At 40.6% G+C, this 24440-nt stretch overlaps 2 protein-coding genes across 4 annotated transcripts; both read right to left on the bottom strand.

Annotated features, from left to right (window-relative positions):
* Window positions 1–5152: 5152 nt before the first annotated feature.
* LOC145439634 (prostaglandin reductase 1-like) lies at window positions 5153–11768 on the bottom strand. Of its 2 annotated transcripts, XM_080317147.1 has the most exons (9): window positions 11531–11765; window positions 11418–11463; window positions 11286–11345; window positions 10488–10655; window positions 10147–10264; window positions 8819–8971; window positions 8544–8649; window positions 6373–6494; window positions 5153–5691 (listed from the first exon to the last, which is right to left on the bottom strand). In XM_080317147.1, the coding sequence occupies exons 1-9, from the start codon at window positions 11634–11636 to the stop codon at window positions 5581–5583; spliced, it is 990 nt and encodes a 329-aa protein (XP_080173273.1). In that variant the 5' UTR covers window positions 11637–11765; the 3' UTR covers window positions 5153–5580. The 2 variants fall into 2 exon arrangements, with proteins under 2 accessions (XP_080173273.1, XP_080173274.1); XM_080317148.1 differs by lacking the exon at window positions 6373–6494 and having other exon boundaries at window positions 11531–11768.
* Window positions 11769–16575: 4807 nt separating this feature from the next.
* On the bottom strand, window positions 16576–24434 carry LOC145439631 (uncharacterized). 2 transcript variants are annotated; one of them, XM_080317142.1, is made up of 6 exons: window positions 23887–24434; window positions 23671–23815; window positions 20520–20606; window positions 19326–19419; window positions 19123–19254; window positions 16576–18697 (listed from the first exon to the last, which is right to left on the bottom strand). In XM_080317142.1, the coding sequence occupies exons 1-6, from the start codon at window positions 24079–24081 to the stop codon at window positions 18304–18306; spliced, it is 1047 nt and encodes a 348-aa protein (XP_080173268.1). In that variant the 5' UTR covers window positions 24082–24434; the 3' UTR covers window positions 16576–18303. The 2 variants fall into 2 exon arrangements, with proteins under 2 accessions (XP_080173268.1, XP_080173269.1); XM_080317143.1 differs by lacking the exon at window positions 19123–19254 and having other exon boundaries at window positions 23887–24432.
* Between the last annotated feature and the right edge of the window lie 6 nt (window positions 24435–24440).

The raw sequence follows: 24440 nt of genomic DNA, 5'->3' as shown, positions 1-24440 counted from the left end.
CGGCATCATTTTGTTAGAAAAGTCCATTGCTGTTTAGAGATAGCGGCGTGTCGAACTTCGGTGCCATACCGGCAAGGACGGATCATTATCGGACCAAGATAAAGTCAATGATTTGATTTCGAGGCAGCTACGAAATGAGCTGTCGAGTGGAATTGCATAAAATGAAATAAGCTATTATGATGAGGAGAATCGCAACCAGATTGGTCGCGGGGTGTCTTACGAATATTTATTAAATAATCGTAAAATCCGTGGGTCGGGAAGCTATATGGCACTTTGGACGATATGATATGGCTCTTTGATAAATTTTGAACTTCGCATCTCATTTCCAAATATTTCTGCAGCTTTCGGTACAATTTTCATAAACTTTCTATAATAGGACATGGCGACGAGCCGACGACTGTAGGGCGATGCCGATTTCAAATCCGGATTGTGTAGACTAAATGAAGAATTAACGGTAGACCACACTTTTACTGTTGTCTACAATTGTTGGCTTTGGTTAATTGCACTCAAGTTTCGAAATACATCATATCGCTCTCACGGAAATACAAATATGTAGCTTACACAATACACAGGGTTTCCGACTAAGCGAGAGTGTCGCATGTTCAACTGTCGTTTAGTATTGTGCCGCCTATACTCAATATTATGGGACGGAAAAAGGCGTCATTGATGCGAGTTTTATAACATCACATGCTGAATCCAATGCAGTGAACTGCGATTTGGTACCATCATGACGTCACGAATCTCCAATTGTGACTAACAGTTGATTGCCATAGTTATATGGCTCTTTGGGAATTACAATTGAAAATACCGGGCCGATATGGCTCTTTTGACAAAAAAGGTTCCCAAAACCTAGTACAGTCGATATTGAAAGAGATACATTACAAGTCACGCGCATAACACTAGGCTGTAGGCAATATATTAATATATATGAATCACGAATGCTACAGAAATCTCCATCGACTTGAAGAAATCAATACCACGAATGTCCCCAGGGCTGGTCAGCAACGAAGCATTGCTACTTTCCCAGAGGTTATGTTATTAAAGTGCTTTCACTTTTACTTCACAAGATTTTAGTTAAAAAATTACACTTATGTATTTTAGTATCAGTGGTCATTTTTCGTTGGTCGCGAAGATGCACCCTGCAGTTTCGAAGATGGCCGCCTCTGATTACCTATATGCGCCCCATCGATCAAATTTACTTTTTGAAATTAGTTACTCGAGTACTTTTCATGTCCTCATCTACACCTCTACTTGCATTAGTGGGCATGCCTTGGAAATAGCTATACTTTTACTTGTAGTTGAGTAGCAACGGCAAGGTTACCATATTGTGAGATCCGGAAAAGAGGACACTTTTGAGAAGCTAAAAAATTTGTAATAGCGGACAAACCGGAAATTTGAAGATTTTTACGGGAAATACTATTGTGCTGACTAAGAAATGTCATTTTTGGCGTTTTTAGTTGCCCCTGTACAATCGCCTGGCTTTCAAAGCCACAAATGAGGACGATTTGCCAGAAAGGAGGACATTTGGTAGTCCTGGTAGAGCATTTTCGATGTCTGGAAAAAGAAGGACAAATCTACAGGATGACGTATGGTAGCTCTAAGCAACGGCTGCAACGCTAGTTACTTCGACCACCTCTGATGGAGGTTGCGTGTCGCGTGTGTTGAGTCTCATCGGCATGCCGTTTTTAAGCGAATCAGGTTCTCAAGGCGCAGCCAGCTGTGCTTCACGATCCTCACCATCACCACCGCCATAGAGGACTTTCTCCACGGCTTCCAAGCGGCGTTCCAAATTTTCACAGCGATCTCCCTGCGATTCCGCATTATCAGGGTTGTGGCTCCTATATCCGAATTTCTTCATCAAAGACTCAGCATGTGTGATCCTTTTCTCAAGGCCATTCATTCTGTCGCTGTAATTCTTCTCGACGGTCGCCAGCCTGCTTTGTAAATCTCCCACCACTTTTACACTGGTTTCACTACCTGACAGACGAGAATTCACCTCTGTTTTCCACATTTCTGACATCTTGAGTCTTGTCTCGGCTGCCTCGGTTTCGTGTTTTATGGACTCGGTTATTTCAGATAGTTTACTTTCGCACGCAGTCAGCTGATGCTGCAATTCCGCACGAGACGATTGAATTCTAGCCACTTTCGTCAATAACACTTCCAATAGGTTTCCGTGGCACGTTACTGTTTCGCGGACTATCGGATGTTTACAATAGTGGTGCAGGGCGTGAATACTAAGTTTGTGAAGAAGCATTGAGCTTACTATTTTAGACGCGCAGTGAAATTCGACGTCTTTATGGTAATGTAACCACTTTACCACGAGCGTCCATATACTGGCGCCGTCCTCGTAAAAAGATTCGTCAGCGACATACCCTTTAATAGCTTCTACCGGTAGATATGAAGCATCTGGATTATTTGACAACTCCAGAATATGTTGTTTGATGTAGACATCGCATTGTTTTCGGGTGTGTTTGCAGCGTTCGGTATCCGCGAGATATCGCACAAAACTGCAGTTGTTCGGGCTCAATAACCAACGAGGCTCGCTGTCGCTCTTGACTAGCAGGTTGCCGAGCTTGGAAAACATACTTTCGTTTTCACTTTGACATAAATTGCGCAGGCTCTTTTTGAAGAGATTATCGCCGTCTTCAACGGAAATGAAATGATCAAAACGCGATTTTCTATCGAGGTCAAATCGGAACCACATCACTATAGCATCAAATTCTGAAACGTTACAGCCCCGCCCGATTGCCTGTATGAATTTTAATATGTGTTCTTCCGCCACGGACGACACGAATTCCAATTCGTTTTGCTTGCAGGCCTCGGCAAAACGTCCGACAATAAATTCGTCAATTTTGTTAGTCATTTCAACATCGTCATAATCAATGGCTAGCAGTCTACGTTCGTGACAATTTGCCAACGTCAGTTCCTTGGCCTTAGCATCGTACAATGTCCTTCTATTCGTGAGGTGGGTCGAGCAGATTTTGCAGGTTGTGATGTGAGGGTCTTTCATCATGACTTTCACGTAACTCTCACTGAATTCTTCGAATGGAAACGCTTTAGATAGCGAGCCGTGTTCCTCTTCCGATACGATTTGTTGAAATATGCCCCAGACTACACCTGGAGAGTTCTGTATGACTTTTCGCATTACTTGTCGACTTTGCTCCGAGGAATCCAGTAGAGACACACCGTTGATTTTGAAATTGCTCATGCTCATGCTCAATCCTCGTTACTTCAGCTGCCAAGCACGGGGCGATATATATAATTAATTGTCTTCTCATGTATTTATTACACGAGTGTGCGGCGATAGTGCATGATCCACAATCAAATGCTAAGTATTTGGTTGCCGTAATAAGATTTAAAATGGCTACAAAATACTATAAATCGTCGGTTTTGAAATATTAGACGGCGAATTCCTGAAACGGGGGTTCGCAGACCCAAGATAGGGGAAACCTGTACGTGTTACAGAATCACGTATTATGTTATCCCTTATTTCTTTCCATCCAATGTGCATGCCTCTTATTCACACCGCCTAGGTTCAGGTGGGTGTCTGATTTGAAAGACTACTCCCAAGTCGTTTCGACAACTTCCTATCCTCCGATTTTATCGCAGTCTTGTGGTTAGGGTTGCGTTCAAAACAAACATGTTTAAACAAGATCCTTGTTTAATATTTTTTTGAAGCCATGCACAATTACGGCATACTGATACAATTTTACAAGATTTTTTAAAGGCTTTTATTTAAATCACTGTTTAAAACATGTTTTAAACAAAGTGTTCTAAACAACCTATTGTTTTAAATGCAACCTTACGTGTGTTGTTTTCAAATGATGAAATTATAAATAAACTGACACTCATCAGCAAATCTAGTAGTGCTACACCATACGAAATGACAGTTGTCTGGTGTCAGCAATCGCATTGAGTAATCGAGACGTAGGGATTGCGTGGTTAGCAGCAAAAGTTGAAGTGGTTCGTTTAGGTTCGGATTACATTTATTACGAGTTTCACTTCCGCAATCTGCCAGGTTTCATAGCAAAGTACAGTTCTGGGGCTATATCGGCAGTATTTTTCAGTTTGATTGTAGTTATCAATTCACGCTTGATGTCTAGCGAATCGCTCGAAAACAAGACATTGTTTACTCTCACGCTAAAGAGCAAAGTACGACGGCTGGTATCGCATAGACGCGTCACTTTTACCAATTCGCTACTCTTCACCGCAGCTTATAGGCGACTGTATAATATATCTTTACTATGGTAATCGTACCTGCAGTTGTCTTACTTGCGACAAGTGATAAGCTAAATTAACGCAACTATGCACCACGAAATTTGAGTATGTTCATGTTCATTGTTCAACTATAATACACAGCTCTCATCTGTCACAAACGTACTTCAGTGAGTTGTACACAAAAGTCGGTTAATCAAGCCAATCTGATCTAGATAAGTCGTAGCAAACTGAAACTATGTCACTAATTATCAAGATATTAACCACAACAATCAACATATAGCTATAGCTACACTGTTGCACTCGCTGAAGGAATGATCATAATGTAGCAGCGTCAATACCAAGCTATTTCAAACACTGGAGTCACGGACGACTACCTTAACCGAGTTATTCATCAGTGCGTGACACATTTCACTGATCGACTCGCACACCCACGCCAACTATTGAACTGTTCAATCACGACTCGCAGGGCCAATGCTTCATTACAGCTTTATATTCGCTACCATCATATTTATTTCAATAATGATATCAGTCACATTCGACTTTAGCAACACGCAATCAGGATATACTGGACAGGCTTTCGCTTTCTCTTTCGAGATAGTGTAATGGTTATGCGTCCGGCTTCTCGAGCGGTAGGTCGTGGGTTCGATCCCCGGCCGGGTCATACCAAAGACTCGAAAAATGGTATCCGCAGCTATCCTGCTAGGCGCTCAGCAATCACGGATAGCATGGAGGAGAAAAAAAAACGGGGGCGCAGACTAGATGACCTCATGGGGCCTTATCGCAACTCCGTCGCCAAAGCATCTCGATGGTGCAGGCGAGAAAGAATATCATATCTCTCTCTACAAATCTCTTGTACAGAGTTACGCTAGCGCTTAGCATCGTACTAGTACCGCCTTTCTCATCGCGCTCCAAATACGCCCAATCGGACCACAACTGATAACATACTTATTTTATTCAATACTCAATATTCATGGTCGTAGGTCATAGTCACGACACTGTTGCGGGACATATTATTAGCAGTTGATCGGAGACACTTCAAATAGGCGCAATTTCTGTAAATACTATTCACTTGTCATGATAAATGGTCCACTTCGCCTAGTTATCACAATTTTAGCCATAAAAGTGATACAAACACATTCCAAAACTACTGCACTTTAGAAAACTCAAAGTGTAAAAATTTAGCAGTCTGGCATGTTAAGTAGAAGTGAAAGTGCTCCAACAACATAAACACTTGAGTAACCGAGTGCAAGTAAACGGCAACACACTTCAGCACTCTGAAAAAGTTGAAGTACTACTGAGAACCTATGTCAATTAAAGACGGTGGTCAGTTGAAAGCTAATCAGGGATTGCAAGCAGACATGTTCATATTTTCACGACAGTTTTCCCCAAGTTTTTACCCTGCAGCATGCCAATGAAGGTGGAAGGCAGCGACTCAATTCCTTCCGTCACATATTCGTACTGCTTCAGTTTTCCCTGTAATCACATAGAAGGATTTACAATAGTGCTCTCATGGCATACAAACGCAACATCAGCCATCACACTTGTTCACTACACTGATCGCTGGATTTAAACATAAATCAATTCGTTTCAGATAATCAATACTTTCAATAAGTGGGTGGTCGGTGCAGAATTACTTCTGCTTAATTTGAGTCTCAAACACGTCACACTTCAGGGAGTGGTTTCAATTTCACGCTACCACATTTTGAACGTTGTCTGGGGTTGAATTAGCCCTACTTTCTTACCCCTAAAGTTTTTGGATCGATTCATATCAGAGTTGTCCGAGTCACAAGTCAATTGGACTTCATAGTTTTGACTCTCCTCAAATCATGACTAGAGTCATTACAACCCTGATTCATATCATTCTAGAAATGAGATCGCTAACGCGGGAATAGCTCTTGTATTACAAGTGGAAATTGTCAGTTCTGAAGTTTCTCTCAAGCTGTCAGAAATTTGGGTCGTAAAAATTCTTCAAATTTTGAAAGATGTCTGTAAATAGAAGTCTGTGGTTCATCCCCTCTAACTTGTCAAAACTACTTACTTTTCCATCAAATCAGATTCTAATTCCACTTTCACTGGGGTACAATAAAGTGACATGTGGATGTGGTGATGGAGTAAGTACAACGCAGAAGAAAAATTTCATGCGGATAACCCTACTTCTTCAGCCCACTTCCTTAGCACTGCATACATCTCGTCGGCGTGCGGAGGAATGTCGTCGAAAATATTGAAGCCTTCCATGACGATCGACTTCAGAAACATCATAGGCTGCATGATCAAGGCTGCGACATAAGAAATTAAGTAACGCTGGATACAACTGCTCAAGAACAAAAAATTCCTCAGACACAAACAAAATGCCTCGTTTAAGAGAAAACCATGTCTCTAGCGTCACGTGTACTAAGTAGCAAGAACTTGGTTGTAATTCTGGGATGTTAGAATCCCTAGCGTCCATGCAATGATCTTGTGTGAATTTAATTTGAAGTTACGTCTTCCGCAGCAATCTAGCACTTTTCACACCAAAATGAATTTACAATTTCGATGAGACGGACTTTCAATAAGTCCTAATGTAATAGGAACCTGTGCTTACTAACCATAGTCATGACATGAAACTTATCTGAGAAATGGTCTTGAAATTTGGAACGAGGCGACGTCGCACCAGCATAGCTGTCAGAGCAAAGGTTGATTGTGTAGGGCTAATCCCATTATAACTAAGCAAGGGCTGTAATGCATACCCTCAGAATTGTCCAATATTTACAAATGTTGTTATTTTTTCAATTCTAGGTTCATTAAAAAAATCAAATAGAAAATTTTCCAGCTGTTCAAAAGATAATGCGATTCAAAATTCTCTTGTCACCAGGTTGCGCTGCATGCCAAAATCTTTGAAATCCGTATTTTTTTATTTAATGATGGTGGAGAATAAACTAAAATGTCTAACTATCCAATTCTGAGGCCAAGGAATTGAAAAAGATCAACTTTTTCGATCTAAACTCGAAGGAAAAAAGTTACAGATGAAAAAAAATTAGGGGGGTGCGGACTTGAAAATCCATGTAGAATTCCGTTCACACAAAAAAATTATTGCAAACTATACTTTGAAGCAGAGATGCCACTGGTATATTTCGGAAAAACCCAGATGTGGACGCTAAATAAACCCAGAAAAACCCAGATCCTATATTTCACTTAAATTCCTATGCGGAAGCTGAGAAATTGGAAACTAACAGTCATTAATTACAGTCATATTGACATAGAACCAAGTTTTAGCCCTTGATATATGAAATATAAAAAATATATGTTGTTTCCCTTTTGACGCATAGCTAAGAAAATATTTAGTGCGTGTTGTTCCAACAGCTCGTGTGATAAATTAAATTATTACTTTGCATATGGACGTTAAATAAGCTGTGAAAGCAACCAAGATCTTATTTTATTTATTGATACTAGCAGTCAAGCCTTGAATCGACATAGAGTGTAAGTAAACTGTTACGAATTCCAATGAGTTGCCCTATGAACATGACTTTCTGCGAGCTGGAAGTTGGTATGCAATAAAGCTTCATCACATCACGGCCTTTCATTTTAGTAGTGAAACCGTTTCTCAAGACTCTGTCGTTACAATATTACAAAATTCCTCGACCATCCAGCAATCAAGCAGTCAATCAACAACTGAAGCTCGTGCATTTTTCGACATTATAATCTTAATAATCTAATATAATTGATTTTCGAACATAAAATTAACCTGGCGAACATGATGTTGAAAAAAACCAGAAACCCAGGTGATGCTCGAAAAACCCAGATCTGGGTGGAAAAACCCAGGAGTGGCATGTCTGCTTTGAAGCAGTATGATTGATAAAAAATCGGATTTTCAAATTAATCTCTATTCCATAACGAAATCACAAAAAAATTAGTCTTTGCATCGCGTAATTGGTCATAATACTAGTTACGATGGGCAGCAGTGTAATGCTGCTCACCGTAGCTATTATTATAACCAATTACAGAGCGAAAAAGTTGATCTTTTTCAATGCCTTGGCCCCAGAATTTGATAATTAGACATTTTAATTGATTCTCCACCATCATTAAAGCAAAAAATATGGATTTTAAAGACTTTTGCATGCAGCGCCACCTGTTGACAAGAGAATTTTGAATCGCATCATCTTTTGTACCGCTGGAAATTTTTCAATTTAATTTATTTTAATGTACCTAGAATTAAAAAAAAGAACAACATTTGCAAATATTGGACAATTCTGAGGGTATGCAGTACAAATGTCAAAAAATTTGCTAAATTATAATGGAATGAGTCGTAGTTGACATCGATAAAAGCCATTAAGCTGATACTGCCTCACCTCTGGCGGGTTCCGTTGCGTTGTAAGACGACACAGCACCGCACACAGCAACTCTGCCTCTCTTTTTCATGTGTGACAGTACTTGGGATGCAAAATCACCGCCAACCTACACACATAGAGAATCTGGTGAGAATTCTTCACTATACCGTGACCATATTATCAAAAGGACAATTACAAGTGGAAGAGATCTGTCATAGCAACTCATATGGAAAAGCACGAAGATAAAGAAGTAGGCCTATCTCCTATCATGGATTGTAATTATCGATACAACTTACATTGTCAAAGTAGCAGTCAACACCTTCCGGCGCCAGTCGCTGCAGTGCCTCAGTTACAGATTCCGTTTTGTAGTTAAATGCATCATCATACCCAATTGACTTGACAAACTTGATCTTTTCTTCTGAACCACAAGAGCCAATGCACCGGCAGCCCTGGTAAAATAGTTTGCCATTTAGATTGGCGCAGGTTTGAACCCCACATCGAAGTTTGATTGAAATATCTCATTCAAGCTGAGAAGTGACAGGCCATATTTGGAGAAGTGAAAACATAGCCTAACTACGCGAGACGAAAAATAATATCGATGTGGAGTAACTTGTTCTCACAAATTACGACTCGAAACAATGCATTTATCACAGCTTCCCAGCCGCGTATGCAAAGCATATTTTCATGAAAATGATGTAAATTGGTTAATCGACAATTGCCATTATAGTCCTTATTTGCCAACATGGTTGAAACCAAGTCATAAAGTTCCGAGTCACAATTCAATTTGACTTTTATAGTCGAGTCATTCTCAATTCACCAAGGAGTCCAAGTCAGGGGGAAAAAGTCGAGTCCAAGTCATAGTGTTAAGACTTGAGTCCGAGTCCAAGTCACAATGTTGACTGTTCAGTATCAAGTTCAAGTCAGGTTCAACTCATATCTGGGAAACTCTTGGGTGATATTGAAGGCCTTGAATTCATATTATACTCAGTTATCTCTCAACATATTTATTTAAACAAATAAAAGACAGTTTCTGGTCCTTTCCAATAACGGATCCTGATATACGTGACTTGGATAAGTCAAGTAGAATGGGACGAGTCACCCGCGATGACTCGAACACAAGTTGAGTCAATACACAAATTGACTTGAGTCAACACAAAATTGTGACTCGAGTCCAACTCGAATCATTACAACCCAGGTCGCAAAGTACAATTTTTTGTGAACTATAAGTATGACTGCCATGATTTTGCTTGTGGTCAGAGAGAAGATAGAAATACAAGCTATCATGATTATTTTTGTCACATAAGAATTGGTAGCCTACTCCACAAATATTTGACACAAAACATTATTAGTACTTGGAATGTAAAATTCATCATTACACGTAAGCTGAAAAAATCAAGCAACACTTGAAAACGAAGATGTACCATCCTTGACGACTATGATTACATCGGCATGTATTCATGTGTAGGCCACTGTGTAATCAATCAAGCATACCGACCGGTAGTAGATAAACAACGATCTACCAAAGGGTTAGGCTGAGTTGATAAATAGTTATGAATTTTACTTCTGATAGATTTACATATTACCCTAAAAAGTTAACATCACAAACAGCATAAATATGATTTACCAGAATTTTTCCAATCTGCCCCACGACGGAGCCAATAGCCCCAGCCGCTCCACTGACAAGAAGGGTGTCTCCAGATTTGGGTCTCAAGACACGGTCCACTCCATAGTACCCAGTCAATCTAATTCATGTAAAGTCAGTCAGTCAATAATTTATCTAAATTTTCATTAGATCGCAACAGCACTAGATTGCGACATCATGGAAAGATAGGCGGGTGTTAAAAAGACTTGGAGTAGTCATATATAAGACTCATCCTTCAATACTACTATGGAAGTGAAGCAATGAAGCTTCATCAAATAATATCATAATACTATCTCACAACCGGTACACAGCCTACTGCTTACCCGGTCATTCCAAATATGCCCATCCCAGCAGACAAGGGCACATTGCTGGGAAGATCATTTCGAATATACAGCACATCACTTCCATTGCTAATGCCGCCACTCCTCCAACCGACATTCAAAACCAATATGGATCCAACCGGGTACTTCCTATTATTGCTCTTGGTTACCCTGCAATTGAGTTGGCTGAGAGTAGCTAGCCACTCAAGACACAAACAGTTGTGAACAGATGTGAGCGGATCTAAGGCAAGATAAAAATATCACTCCCCAGTGATAATTACTCTTACACTGAGGCATCTAAACTTGAAAGGTCACACTGCCACTGACGGACATTCAATATTGAAAATGAAAACTATATAATATAGCACAACATGTCCCCCACACGAAGAAGCGTAGTTTAGCCCTACAAACTTATTATCATGTGACTATTTCAACGTAATTGTGTTTACAATTTGACACCAAGAAACAATCATTGTTACGATGATGTGATGCATTTCTGTTCTGAAATATTATTTGTTACAATCTTTCACGAACCACACTTGAAGGTCTCTATCAAAAATTTGGATTATGACTATAGCTTTGTAGCATCATTCTATGGATTTTTTAAGATCAGTGAACCGTGGTTAGTATTACTGGAACACTGGTTACTGTCAGTGACTTTTCGCTACAGAGACGGCTGACAATAATGTAAATCTAACCACTGGATAGGTCTAAAAACAATAGGTCCATGTATACCAGTACTGTATGGTAATGCTCGAGAAGATAAGTTATTATAATATTGTTGTAATTATATTTACTCACTTCGAAAGCTGATAGCCTGGAATTGAAGTTTCCCCGACGACATATGTGTGCGCAAGTAACCTATACAATTATTGCAATTTCATGACAGACACAGATCGAGTAGTGAGTACAACCATAAGTCCACCATCATACCTCAGATACGGGTCGCAGCTAATGTATAACGCTTCATACAAGAATTCTGCATATGACACAATGGGAAAATAAGTACTAGCAAGATACTTAGTACCAGACGCTGGAACACTCACCGTCATCTTTCAGGTCATCAGCAACATGGTATTCGACTACTTCAAAGTCGGATACTTTGGGATTTCCGTCAAATTTGCGAGCATATATGATTTTCTTGAATTTCATAATGGATTATAGCCACTACGTTAACCGCCTATAGCGTAAATAACCGGCTCCTGCACAAAGAACGGCGTAAAGATATCGATTCCGGGCTAACGATAACATAGCCAGAACTAAGGGGATTGTAGAGACAGAAACCGCAAGTTAAGGCGGGAAAATTGACTCCATAATAGAGAGGCCTACAAGTGGCTACAATTTGGTAATACGCGACTTGTCCAATGCACTCTACAGTGTTGTGTGTCACTATAGAGTATCTCTATAGTGTCACCATAGTGTCATATATGGTGTCGACACAAGCAAATCCCACGCCTCAGTGAAATTGTATCACGTCACAATTTCCATTTGGCTACAGGCAATTTGACGGTCATTTTTGACCAGCTTGCCGAGCATTAAATTTGGTTAAACTGGTATCAATCGAAAGCTGACTCTGCACTGATGACGAAAATATAAATTTTATTCCGCTCGTGGCCCTGGAACTCCCACAATCAGCCTCGAATTTTTCATTGTTATGGAGATTGGCATTGGGACGCAACAATGCTGTCTGATTCTATTATGAATCTTGGAAAATTTTTGCGCTTCGCGCATAGTGTAGTGTAGCGAGATAGTGTAATGGTTATGCGTCCGGCTTCTCGAGCGGTAGGTCGTGGGTTCGATCACCGGCCGGGTCATACCAAAGACTCGAAAAATGGTATCCGCAGCTATCCTGCTAGGCGCTCAGCAATCACGGATAGCATGGAGGAGAAAAAAAAACGGGGGCGCAGACTAGATGACCTCATGGGGCCGTATCGCAACTCCGTCGCCAAAGCATCTCGATGGTGCAGGCGAGAAAGAATATCATATCTCTCTCTCTCTCTCTCTCTCTCTCTCACTAAAGAGTGCAACTGATTTCGTGGTAAAAGCGAACAACGTGATTAGGGGGGAGTCGGTTTATCACCGTAAGGGAGCCCACGACCCAAGTTCTTTTTTGGGGCCTGACGAAGTGCTGTTTCGTTCCTGCCGACAGGTACGCCCGGAGATGTTTAATTATTATTATTGAGTGGTCCTACCTTTTGAAACACACCTCACTCCGCTCTACCAGTAAATCTGATTACGTGAGCAAAGAGAGGATAAAAATTGATAGCAATATATATGAAATTCTCGATCATACTGACCGATTCAATCGTGAATTATACAAATTTTTCGCGCTCCGCGCGGTCTGTCGAGATATCGTAGACACTAAACGGACACCCAATATAGATGGTTATAGTAGCAGTAAACTGCGTACAGTCTGATGGGGGGTCTGGGGGACGAAGCCCCACAGAAGTTGGGTTTATCACTCTATGGGGGGCCCAAGTCCAACGTTTTTTTTGGGGGGGCTGACAAAGTGCTGTTACGGCCCTGGGTCTATAGCCTATGTCTAGTCTACATGTACTTCGTTAAATATTCAAGGACTAGAACTTGCAGTCATTCTTAATCATTTGTTCGACCCAAGCAGCTAAGCTACACTACAAATATTTTTTTAATTTTGTCAAGTGGGAAGCATCGCTTGGTTATATTTACATCAATTTCACAATTTTATAAAACCAGCCGATGCATTTGCTCTGTCACAGTATCATGGTATAATTCCAAAAATTGCATCAATTCGTGACTGCATCGCGAAGATGCATTTTGCGATTTTCTTCCTCCATGCAACTGAATTGTAATTTTCAAATAATGTCCAATTTGATCTATATCAGGGGTGGCCAACCTTTTCTGCCATCAGATTTAACCAATGATATATATACATTGTATATATATCATTGGATTTAACGAACGATTGCGCAGCCAACTGGAATGTTGATAAACTTTTTTTCAGTCGTCTGATAGGAGCGAACCGATTAGGTACAAGGCTCACATTACTACGCTATAAAATTGATAACAATTATGTCATGCAACTGTACATTGTGCAGTCAAGCTCTGGTCGCGCATAGCGCGAAATTTTTTTGAAGGTGTTGAATGATGAAGAAGCTTGAGTCGGAGTCGGAGTCGAGTCAGGGTCAATTTCATAAACTCCGACTCCGACTCCAGGCAGTATTTTTTCCACGACTCCGACTCCAGCCACTATAGTTTTCGCGACTCCGACTCCATCAAGCGAAAATTAGCCAAACTCCGACTCCGACTCCACCGACTCCGACTCCACAGCCCTGGTTTGCTGTTTGATAGGACTCGTCATCCTACCTCCCGACTTTCGCTTATGGCGTCCGTATTATATCTTCCACGACTTCGATAGATATCATCCAGCTAGCCCTAATTGATAATCTCTTTTATGAGATCTAAGCTGCACCCATAGAAGATGTTTTATCTTTCTGTACATCACCATGGTATACCACATAAGACGATTAACTTTACGACTCAGAAATGAAGCTATTTAGCAGTTCTATTATTTTAGTCCATTCAAGTCATGGAATGTTAAATGATTTGGTGCAATACACAAAAAACAATGCGATGTAAGAAACAGATAGGGGATAGGGTATTATCATCATCATCATCATTGGTTTATTAGCAATTTTATCAGTTCAATACACATACACCACAAAAATGCGATACAATGAAAAGATAGGAAGGCGTCGAAGCGACTTGGAGTAATCTATGGAATCAGACACCCACCTTGGCCTAGGCGATGTAAAGAGGAGGCATGCATACTGAATGGAAAGTAAGGAAGATAGTATAGAAAAAAGCAAGCAACAAGAAATGGATGGCATGTCATGGAAGGCAAGATCGATAGGTCAGTCGTGTTCTGGTAATCTTGAGGATGGACTAATAGGCTATTTATTTAGTAGTAATTGCTTCTATTTCGACTTGAATGTGGACATGCTCGTCGACTGTCGGATGGCCGACGGGATACTGTTCGTCACATGGGGTCCGGCATATTTGATGGAGCGATGATCTTTTCGGTCGATCATATGATATTTGGACGACGTGGACGCGCGTGTGTTGTACTTGTGCGCTTTTGATTCAGAGGTAAAGAAGTCATTGAAATATTCGGGACAACGACCGCAGTGGAACTGATAGCCTACATCAACTTGGCGATTTCTAGTTTCCGCATATCATATATGTTTAGGACACCGAATCTCTTCCGCAGCGACTTGTTGGATGGACAACCAGGCCCCCTGTGGGGCCCTAAGCTATGATACGGAGTAGGCCTACCTTATGTTGTACAGTTTTTGCAGTGGCTCGAGTGCAGTTTTACTGGCAGCCCCCCAACAGAGGATGCCATATTGTAACTTCGATTGGATAAAGGATTTAAAGAGTATCAGAACAACCCAGGATGGCATGCAGCGCTTAAGGCTGTAGAACAGGCCGCACTTCGGTGACAATTCATTGTCTAGGGACTGAATATGACTCTTCCAGGACATGTCCGAGTCCAGTAAAACCCCGAGATATTTTGCATTATCTGTGTTGGAAACGGGCTGACCACCGATGTAAACGGTTAGGTTATTTTTTGAATTTACTGTCAGCAATTGGGATTTCGAGGCGTTTATGCAAAGGTTGTTTTGGGCCGTCCACTCATGCTCTTTCGGCATTTGGTCACTAGTCAAGGCATCCAACTATATATAGATACAGAAACGAATAAGTACGGTGTCTCAACATAGCATTCTACTCGGCCTAATGACCGAGGTAACATGTAACAGTGTTCGATCTTAATCTTTTGGTTCCATTCACCCTCCACTGTACCTTCCTAGATAAATCATGTTTTTAGAAAAGTGACAAACGAGAGGAGCAGCCAAGATAAACCTACGCCACTTTCAAACGTGTTTTTTTCGTAGATTCAAACTTGGGTCTGACGAGAACCGAGAAATGCGAGGCTAGTCGACATTGCGAGCAATAGATAGGGGAGTTGGCGCAGTTGGTAGTCATCGTCACGTCAGACCCAAGTTTGAATCTACGAAAAAAACACGTTTGAAAGTGGCGTAGGTTTATCTTGGCTGCTCCTCTCGTTTGTCACTTTTCTAAAAACATGATTTATCTAGGAAGGTACGGTTCTATACCAATACCGAGAAAACCATTACCGAGAACGGACATTACCGAGAATACCATTACCGAGAATGGACATTACCGAGAACGGACATTACCGAGAATGGTCATTACCGAGAATGGACACCACCGAGAATGGACATTACCGAGAATGGCCAATGTCAAGAATATAGATTACTGGGACTGACGTTGTCGAGAAATTTGTACCTGAGCATCGATACCGAATGTGGCAACGCCGTGATGCACTCACACGACCTGTGCACATGCATAACATGCCTGTATTGCATATATTGCATTCTCGGTAACGTCCATTCTCGGTGGTGTCCATTCTCGGTAATGTCCATTCTCTGTGGTGTCCATTCTCGGTAATGTCCATTCTCGGTGGTGTCCATTCTCGGTAATGGCATTCTCGGTAATGGTTTTCTCGGTATTGTCCGGACACCGCATTTCTCTCGACTAGATGCGATATGACTGACATAGGGGTACATTGTTTAGAAATCTTTTACCGTTACATATATTCATGCTGAGCTGTAGTCCGATGCAAGCCGGTAAAGAAGTTATCAGCAAAGCACTACCCATTACGAATATAGAATTGAATACTTCACTGTTCAGAAGATAGTTAGGTATATTTAAACATCAAACATCGCGGTTTTCTCCCATTCAGCAAACATTTTTCCACTTCTAGGAACGAACATACTAACGATGACTCAGCAGCATGGAAACCGCACACGCTGTCCGACAAACTGACAAGATCAATCATTTTCAGTCCAGTGGCGCAGCGATAATGCCTGCAAATCTGATCTTAGATATTAACGAAACCAATATGATTACAACAACGTAGCGAAGTGGTCAGTTAAATTTACGTCAATCTGAAAGCCTTCGGCGAACCCCACGTTTTCGCCTTGACACGATAATAATATCCACCACATGTGATCAAGCATGAAGCAATATATTGTCTGTCTGTACTATATTACTAGAGAATAGCAGTACGTACATACTGAATTGCGTATCCACAACATTGTTAAAAGAACCAAACCAATAAAATATGATTTTAAGAAAGCAAAAACATTTCATTGAAAATCAACTGAATATCAATACTACTCCTGCTGTACGAGTCGGCTACGTATCTACTAGCCCCCATCGGACCATAATGAACTGCCAATGGGTTATGCAGAGCCGGTTACAGTTTTCCGCAGGCGTTTCAAGTCAATCAGTCAGTAAGATTTATTTGCCCCGCAAAGCCACGACACACATATCATATTCACACGTAATCGTTGTAACGTATCATTTACAAGTCACATTGTGCACTCTGTGGCGGTGCTGGCATCCAATCTAGCCTTACATCGATATGTAGTGCACAATTGTGCAGTTGTCATGGTGAAATGGAGTGCAAGGTCAATAGCTTCATACATAAATTCCCTGCCGCTTTGAATTCGGCTGTATTATCTTTGTTTTAATCAGAGCTACAATATATGAAATTCTGTCTGTGACGAAATATTTGGAGTCATATTTGTGTTCAAAGCTTTCGGAGCCAGAGTCGGTATATTGAACATGTCCTTAGTCTGGGTCGGTGGTCAAGTGAACGCAATCCACATGACTGGTTTAAACATACAACATATAAGACTAGAAATTGCCATATGTATCAGTTGAAATTCATACACAATTCCCCAAGCAGTAGAACTATCTTCTCCGCCGGACAGCAGATTCGAAACATCAGAGTGAACAGTGAGAAATTGCAGACGCATCTAACTGGACAGGCGCCAATACAAGGTGTCACTGTAGATTCAGATGTCCAGCAGAAAAACACCAAAACAAAAGTTAAACGAGCTCGTAAGATTGAAAATACGTGTCCAATCCAGATAATGTGCACATACGGTTCGACAATTAGAAAATTTGCAGCTTTATCAAATTATACATTGGAACTATACCTGCATGCACTCAGTCTAATCTACAGAAGAAATTGTGCAGGTATAGTTCTAGACTAGAATTGAATTATAGCTTAGGGTTACCATATCTTGGAAATCCAAAGAGGATACTTCTTCAAAATTTTCAGACTTACAATACTGGAGTGAATTCCCATAAAAATTGTTAATTTTCTCCGAACTTTGTGGTTGGTTTACTGAAAAAAAGGTCAATTCACCGACCCAGCTCAGGTTAACTTTCCGGCTCAGCTCCTGAAATAGCCGCCGGATCGCTACTTCGGTGATGATTTACTGTATCTCAGTCGAATTTTACCCTATATTCAACCAAAATTCTCAAATTTCGGCGTCCTCAGAGAACACTTTAAAAAAAGAGGACAAATTCTCTCATAAGAGGACGTATGGTAACCCTATTATATCTACACAATTATTTTTCAAAATTACATTATAATTATAGCTGCATTATAATAACTGAATTCGCGAAAACTTGGAAATTGAATATTAAGTCCAGTTTCTATAAATCAGCGTTCATTTCGCACTATTAGGTTTTTTTGCAGCATTTTCAGGATAACTAGAAATTGGATTAGAATTAAAATTAAAGCTTAGAAACATTTCACAAATTAGATTGGCGGCATTTCGCTCCAACGAGGCTAATTAAACAATCGGAATTATTCTAATTATCCGAGTCTGCGTCAGATTAAGAAAATCACAACACTCACGCAAGGGGCACGTCTATCAGGAGCTTCTAATAGACGAGTATTTTAGTAGGAAGAAGAGTATTCGCTACTTGACGGGTTCTCATCAAAATCAACAATAACCGTCAGACTTGACGCGTCCTTGTCAGGTGCACACACCTGCGCATCTTGGTTCATTGCTTCTTCCTCATCACTATCGGATCTATAGCTATGTGGCAATCTTTCCAAAATAGTCTGGGTAAAACCCGATGTGGAGGGCAAATTTTCAGAGTTTTCACCAGGGAAACAGATAGAGCCAAGGTCACCCGTAGCGTTGGGTCTAGGGGCTGATACGGACTTGTTGGGAAGTGACGCAGGATGAATACGACTTGCCCATGATGGTATCTTAAAACGCTTTGGCGCATGTGTCGTCGTCACACTGCCTGCTTCTTCGGATTTCATATCGTCTTTACTTGTCGCGCTGAGAAAACAGCCGTCACATATATTTCCATACTTCTACACTAGTGGTAGTAAACTGCATGTACGCGATGACACAGAATGAAAAATCTCGTCACTGTGGTGTCAGAGTAGCTTGTTTTATAACGGCCTAGTTTTTCTTCCATTTTACTTTGCTTTTGGTCGTATCTAAACCATGGTTAAGTTTGTGACATTGTTTCAAATATATCTATCACCAAGGTATGGCCAAAAGAAAACTAAATTTGTACAAAAAATTTGCAATAACATGAAGGCTTGTCCAAATAACTGGAGACTACAGACCAGCGACATGAAATTGCGACAGAATTTTGACAGTATCCAGTTCATGCTCTGCTTTGGACTGTACAAAGTCACAATGCTGAAATCACTGTGCCAATCACTAAAAACCCTTCCCTACGCTAGTCACCATACCTTTTCTTTCTTTGGTAAGAAGGTTGCTCTGGCAGCTCCATATTTTTAGCGGAAGCCAGAGCCAGCAGTGGAGTAGCTTCCAAATTAGCCTCGGATACGACAGAAATATCACTCCTTACACTGGCCAACCTACTACACAAATAAAATACGCATAGAATGAATTAAAATTTAGGCAAGACTCTGAAAGATACTCATTCACTTACCTTACAGATGACTGATCATTTTTACCCAACGTTGAGCTAGCAGCGTGCTGTTGTAATTGAACAGCGTCGTTATAAAATATGCTGTGATCCTCCGCTGTATGAAATATCACGGTATCATGAGGTCACATATATTAACACGAAATGTTATCATCAATGTGAATAAGACTTCGTTCGTAAAATCATAAATCAGCTACCTGCAGAACCAAAGTGTAAAACATATGCTATGCCGACACCAAATTTCCTTGTCTCAATTCATCTGCACATACACAGTAATCTGAGGAATGATGACTTAATAGGCTAATATAGCATACATACGAGGCAGAAGCATACCAAGGTACCGTATCAGATAAACACGACATAATGGAATAATATATTCATATTGAAGTAAACCCGAACATTTTCGACTGACACTCGTCTCGGGTAATTGTCAGCAACTAGTAGAGAATTGAAAAGAACATTGTACATCAACAATCGCATATTCTTTCCAATTCTGAACTAGATGCTGACGATCATCCATGGCAAGTGTCAGTCGAAAATATTTGGGTTTATTTCAGTATCAATGTATTATTCAATTGTATATCGAAGTTCTGTACCTCCAAGCTCTTGAAATACATAATGGTCAAATAAATATTTCCTACAACATGGAAAAGTAGCATGTGGTGTGATATGATAACATATATTTATCAATAATAGCGACAACAAAGAAATTTCTTTACCATGAGATTGTTTTATTATTATTTATAAACGATGGGAGCGATGAGCCAATATATGAGTATTATGATAACAGCACCTCATGAGGCCAGAAACCTTAGTAAACGTCATTCACTTGGTTGTATGATAATGTATATGGTGTATGGATTATGGATATATCTATATTTACAAGAATTCATTAACTGGTATTACCAGTTCCTAGGTGGCACTGGCATAAAGACTAGGTCTAATCTGGTCCCCTATACCGTTTATAAAATATTTCCATGTTGTATCGGCCGATTATTATTGCTACAATTAATAAAATTGATGAATCGAAAATTCAATTTGGTTTTATAAGATTGCGAAATTAAGACTTTCACTAAGTTTGCACAAGCGAAAAATTAGTTTAAAATTTTAAAATCGGCACAGGCCTCCTCTGAATTCCATTTTTAACTCTATTCCATAGGCCTAATTGTGAAAGAACTAAAACTACATAGTGCTTACAGATAGTTGCCGCTTTTCCTGAATCTGTTGAATTCCCCTCAGCAAAGTACGTACTTTGTCCTTTTTGGTGTGTTTGCTTTTCCACAACTGAAAATGGAATAATACTTACAGATCTACAAATACTGATAGGAACCAGTACTGCAGAGACCAAAGAGACTTATCACTCCTTCACAGTGTCATACCTAAACAAGATATTAAATCATTATGAATTGAAAGTGGTACGATATGCCGTTTCTAATTTAAATTGGATCATATTGATATTGATAGGCGGAGTACATTCACTGGAGGCCTTGGTTGGGAATATATCCATTAGATCAACTGTGCACGATCTGAAGGACTCCAGTTATTTTTACAATACATGATAGAAGTAAACACAGTCCTATCATAACTACAGAATAATATAAACTGAAAGGAAATATTTCGTACACGACAAAAATAGAATAAACTAGGCCCGATTTTGACATGAATCTCCTGACTGAACAATGAACATCTTCCGTTGAACGCGGTATCTAAACCACCTTGGTGTGTACAACATATTTCCTTTATAACATCGGCTGACAACTATATAAAGTTCGATCTCGGCGTGACTGCTGGAACGTGAAGTTCTTGTGGAAATTTCAATAAATTGCAGCTCTTACGGTGGTGTTCTGAAGAAAACGGCTGCTGCCAAATTTTTTTTCGTTTTGCCCTTCACTTTGCGACCACATCATTTTCAGAGTGCAGTGCCTAATATTGGGATTTGTGGACGATTGTCACCCTGCCTAGGAGCTCTTTACATGGCAAAATAAATATTAAATTGTACAATGTACATGTACGTACATGCATAAAAACCATATTTACCATAAAAATGTTGACCAGAGCAGTTCCCAAAGCGCGCACCCACCACCAACACTGTTCGCAGAAATTCATTGTTAAGCAACATTGAGTTTTCTAACTAACCAAACAATTAATCAAACAACGAATATATAAAATATTCAGTGATACTAAGGGAGCATGAGCGTAAGTGCACTATCAAACGCACGTATCACTATTAGGGTGGAGCAAGGACCAGAGCCGGATTGGATACCGGGCAGAATTTTCTCATTTTTGGCCGGAGCCAGATCAGTACTTTTTCAGATATAGCCGGAGTCGGATCAGTACTTTTTACTAAGAACATGACAGCCTTACCCTCTTCCACCCTCGAATCGATAGGTAAAGTGAAACATTCGTGGAAATAGACCACATGCTAAGTCCAAGTTGGCATAATTACTTCACATAAGGGTTGAGTTTAATCTTCGAGTTTTTAATTTCCTGTTTTCATTGTTTCAATCAATAATCAATGCCATCCTGTGAGTAATTATTATCGGAGTTTTTTGGGACCGTGTCACGGACATGTCTAGAATATGTCCGAGGAATCGGACCAGATCTATAAAAAACAGGATCTGAGTAGGACCAGAGAATTTGTTGATCCGGTCCGCACTTATGGTTGCCGGTGAACTCGGCACTTGGTGAATTTGGCCGCACCAACTCGGCACTTGGTGAATTCGGCCGTCGGGAAATTTAGTTATAAAGTGTATTAACAACTATGAATGTGAATTTAAAGTGTATTAACAACTATGAATGTGAATTTAAAGTGTATTAACAACTATGAATATGAAATAATAAACGAATAATAGTATTATCAAGTGATTCGTCAATCTTGTAAGGAGATCATGGCATGCGTAGATCAGGCAGTCACGGCGTGATTAGATCACGGATTGCGTAGCCGCGGAAAATAACGCGGCGCTCTAATACCGACCACGCGCGGTCTGCTTGGTATTGATGATTTGATGGCGTTGAGTGACGGGCGTGTGTCGTGTAAGTTTTGAGAAGATGGATCTTGGCGTTGTATGTGAGATCGGAGCTTTGGAAGATCAAGCGGCGCTTCTTCGTTCAACGATCACGACAAGCCAGTGTTCCTCATCAACAAATGTTTCGCATTATCACGTCAAAATAAATTATTTTCTTGCCTTTGGAGAGACGGATATCAATGTTCAAGAGGGGGCATATTAGGGTTAAGGGAGGGGGTATTAGGGTTGGAGAGCGGGTATTAGGGATGGAGATGGGTTAGGTTTGACGTTGGGGTTAGGGTATCTTAAGAGGGGAAGAGGTATAAGGGTTGAGGGAGGGGGATATTAGGGTTGGATATGGGGGATATTAGGTTTGCGGTGCGGGATATCAGGATTGAAGGTGGGTTAGGGTCAAAGATGGGGTTAGGGTATCTTAAGTTTGGAGAGGGTCTATTAAAGTTGGATGTGAGGATATTAGGTTTGGGGGTGGGTTAGGATGTCCCGATAACAGGGTTGAAGAATCCCAAGATTACGAGATCTACCGCGAGCCACGACACGTTTAAATTTCCTTTTTGATAATCTTCATTCATATTAAATGTATTTCTAATGCGAAGGTGTGCCGGTGCCAATTCCTCCAAGGGCCGAGTTCACCAAGTGATGAGCGTCGCATTATTTCCCGCGGGCCGCGGTTACGTAATCTGTGATCTAATCGCGCCGTGACTGTGTGATCTACGCATGCCCTGACCTCCGTACAACATCGACAACCACTCAAAGTGCCGAGTTCACCGGCAAACATTCCAGTAACCAATCATGGTAACCGGTACCGCCACAAGATCTACCACGGCACGTGATTCTCCCTTATCTGAGAATCATAATTCATATTTAATGCATTTTTAATACAAAATTCACCGATGGCCGAATTCACCAAGTGCCGAGTTCACCAAGTGAAGTTTGCGCGGCCGAATTCACCAAGTGCCGAGTTCACTGGTAATCGCACTTATCACTACAGGGCGATTTAGTTTCAAGCTCGTATCGTCAATGTATAGTGATTGTGCCATGAACCGAACGGGAGACATTATGAGGACATTCGTTTCCTGCTTTGTGGCCCAGGGGGCGTTGTGTAAGAAGTGTTTGGGAAACATTGGTTCAACATAAACTATGACAGGACTATATTTCTATCTTAAAAACAAGATCTCAAGATTTGTGATCATGAAAGTTTCCCATGGCATAACTTTCAGACAAAATATGGTGTGTCATCCAGCAGTATAGCCGGGACCCCAGGAGCAAAAATCAAACGATTCAAAAATTTGTACAGTACGCCGAGTACGGTTCCAACACATTACCTTTTTTCACATTAAATAATATATGCGAAACTTTCATCGAAGGCCGGTATTTTAAAGTCTTTATCCAAAACTGTAGCGACTCGAATGTCAGAGAAACTCGGGGTCTGGACTCGAGATCAACCTTATAGGATTTTATCTTCATCAACTAAAAACAACTTGTTTCGCTTAATGATTTGGATAAAAAAATCACATCTCCAAGATTGTAATCATACTCACATTAACGAATCGTGTCGTACCGTCGTGAAACTCCACAATCATGTTAAAACGCAACGGTCCCAATCTACTTTCCATGACGCATGCGAACTTGATAGTGGCATTTTTCCAGCATGTAGCTGTGGAATCCTCCGAGTTTCTGGTCGCAGCGCATTGCACGTTGTACAAATTTAGTAACATCCAAGGGTGCGTGGCCATTTTGGCAGCTCGCTGGGAAACTTGTTGGAGTCGACGAATCAATCCTTATTACTAGCGATACTTGCAAACCGGAAACACGAGCCGCGCCTCGTCTGCATTCGGAGAAAAACATGGGAATAAGACATGTCCGTCACGTGCTTAGGTCACTGATCCATAAGCGTTAAGATGCTAATCAGTGTTGTGTTGCCCTGCCCAAACCAAAAACAAGACGGATAAGGCGAGGTGATTGAGGCTATTGTCTGAATACACCTCACTCTTCGTAAGCAAGTTGACGTATGGGTGATGAAGTATGTGAACAAATATGGAAAAATATTGGCGATTGAGTGATCTGATCGGCACGCTAATTTGCATACTTTGCG

Source organism: Botryllus schlosseri, chromosome 5, assembly GCF_051294905.1.
Source record: "Botryllus schlosseri isolate E-star chromosome 5, Bs_hap1, whole genome shotgun sequence".
In the NCBI taxonomy this organism is placed as follows: domain Eukaryota; kingdom Metazoa; phylum Chordata; class Ascidiacea; order Stolidobranchia; family Styelidae; genus Botryllus; species Botryllus schlosseri.
The sequence above is the reverse complement of the archived record's forward strand: the minus strand, read 5'-3'. Positions and strand labels throughout refer to the sequence as shown.

What these genes read in the sequence shown, in the direction of transcription:
- LOC145439634 (XM_080317147.1), bottom strand. Translation starts at nt 11,636, where the DNA reads ATGAAATTCAAGAAAATCATATATGCTCGCAAATTTGACGGAAATCCC. An exon ending in AGCTGCGACCCGTATCTGAG is followed by an intron (nt 11,346 to 11,417) that starts GTATGATGGTGG and finishes ATAATTGTATAG; the next exon opens with GTTACTTGCGCACACATATG. An exon ending in CCAGGCTATCAGCTTTCGAA is followed by an intron (nt 10,656 to 11,285) that starts GTGAGTAAATAT and finishes ACTCAATTGCAG; the next exon opens with GGTAACCAAGAGCAATAATA.
- LOC145439631 (XM_080317142.1), bottom strand. Translation starts at nt 24,081, where the DNA reads ATGGCCACGCACCCTTGGATGTTACTAAATTTGTACAACGTGCAATGC. An exon ending in GTACGACACGATTCGTTAAT is followed by an intron (nt 23,816 to 23,886) that starts GTGAGTATGATT and finishes AGTTGTTTTTAG; the next exon opens with TTGATGAAGATAAAATCCTA. An exon ending in AGGAAAAGCGGCAACTATCT is followed by an intron (nt 19,420 to 20,519) that starts GTAAGCACTATG and finishes TATTTCATACAG; the next exon opens with CGGAGGATCACAGCATATTT.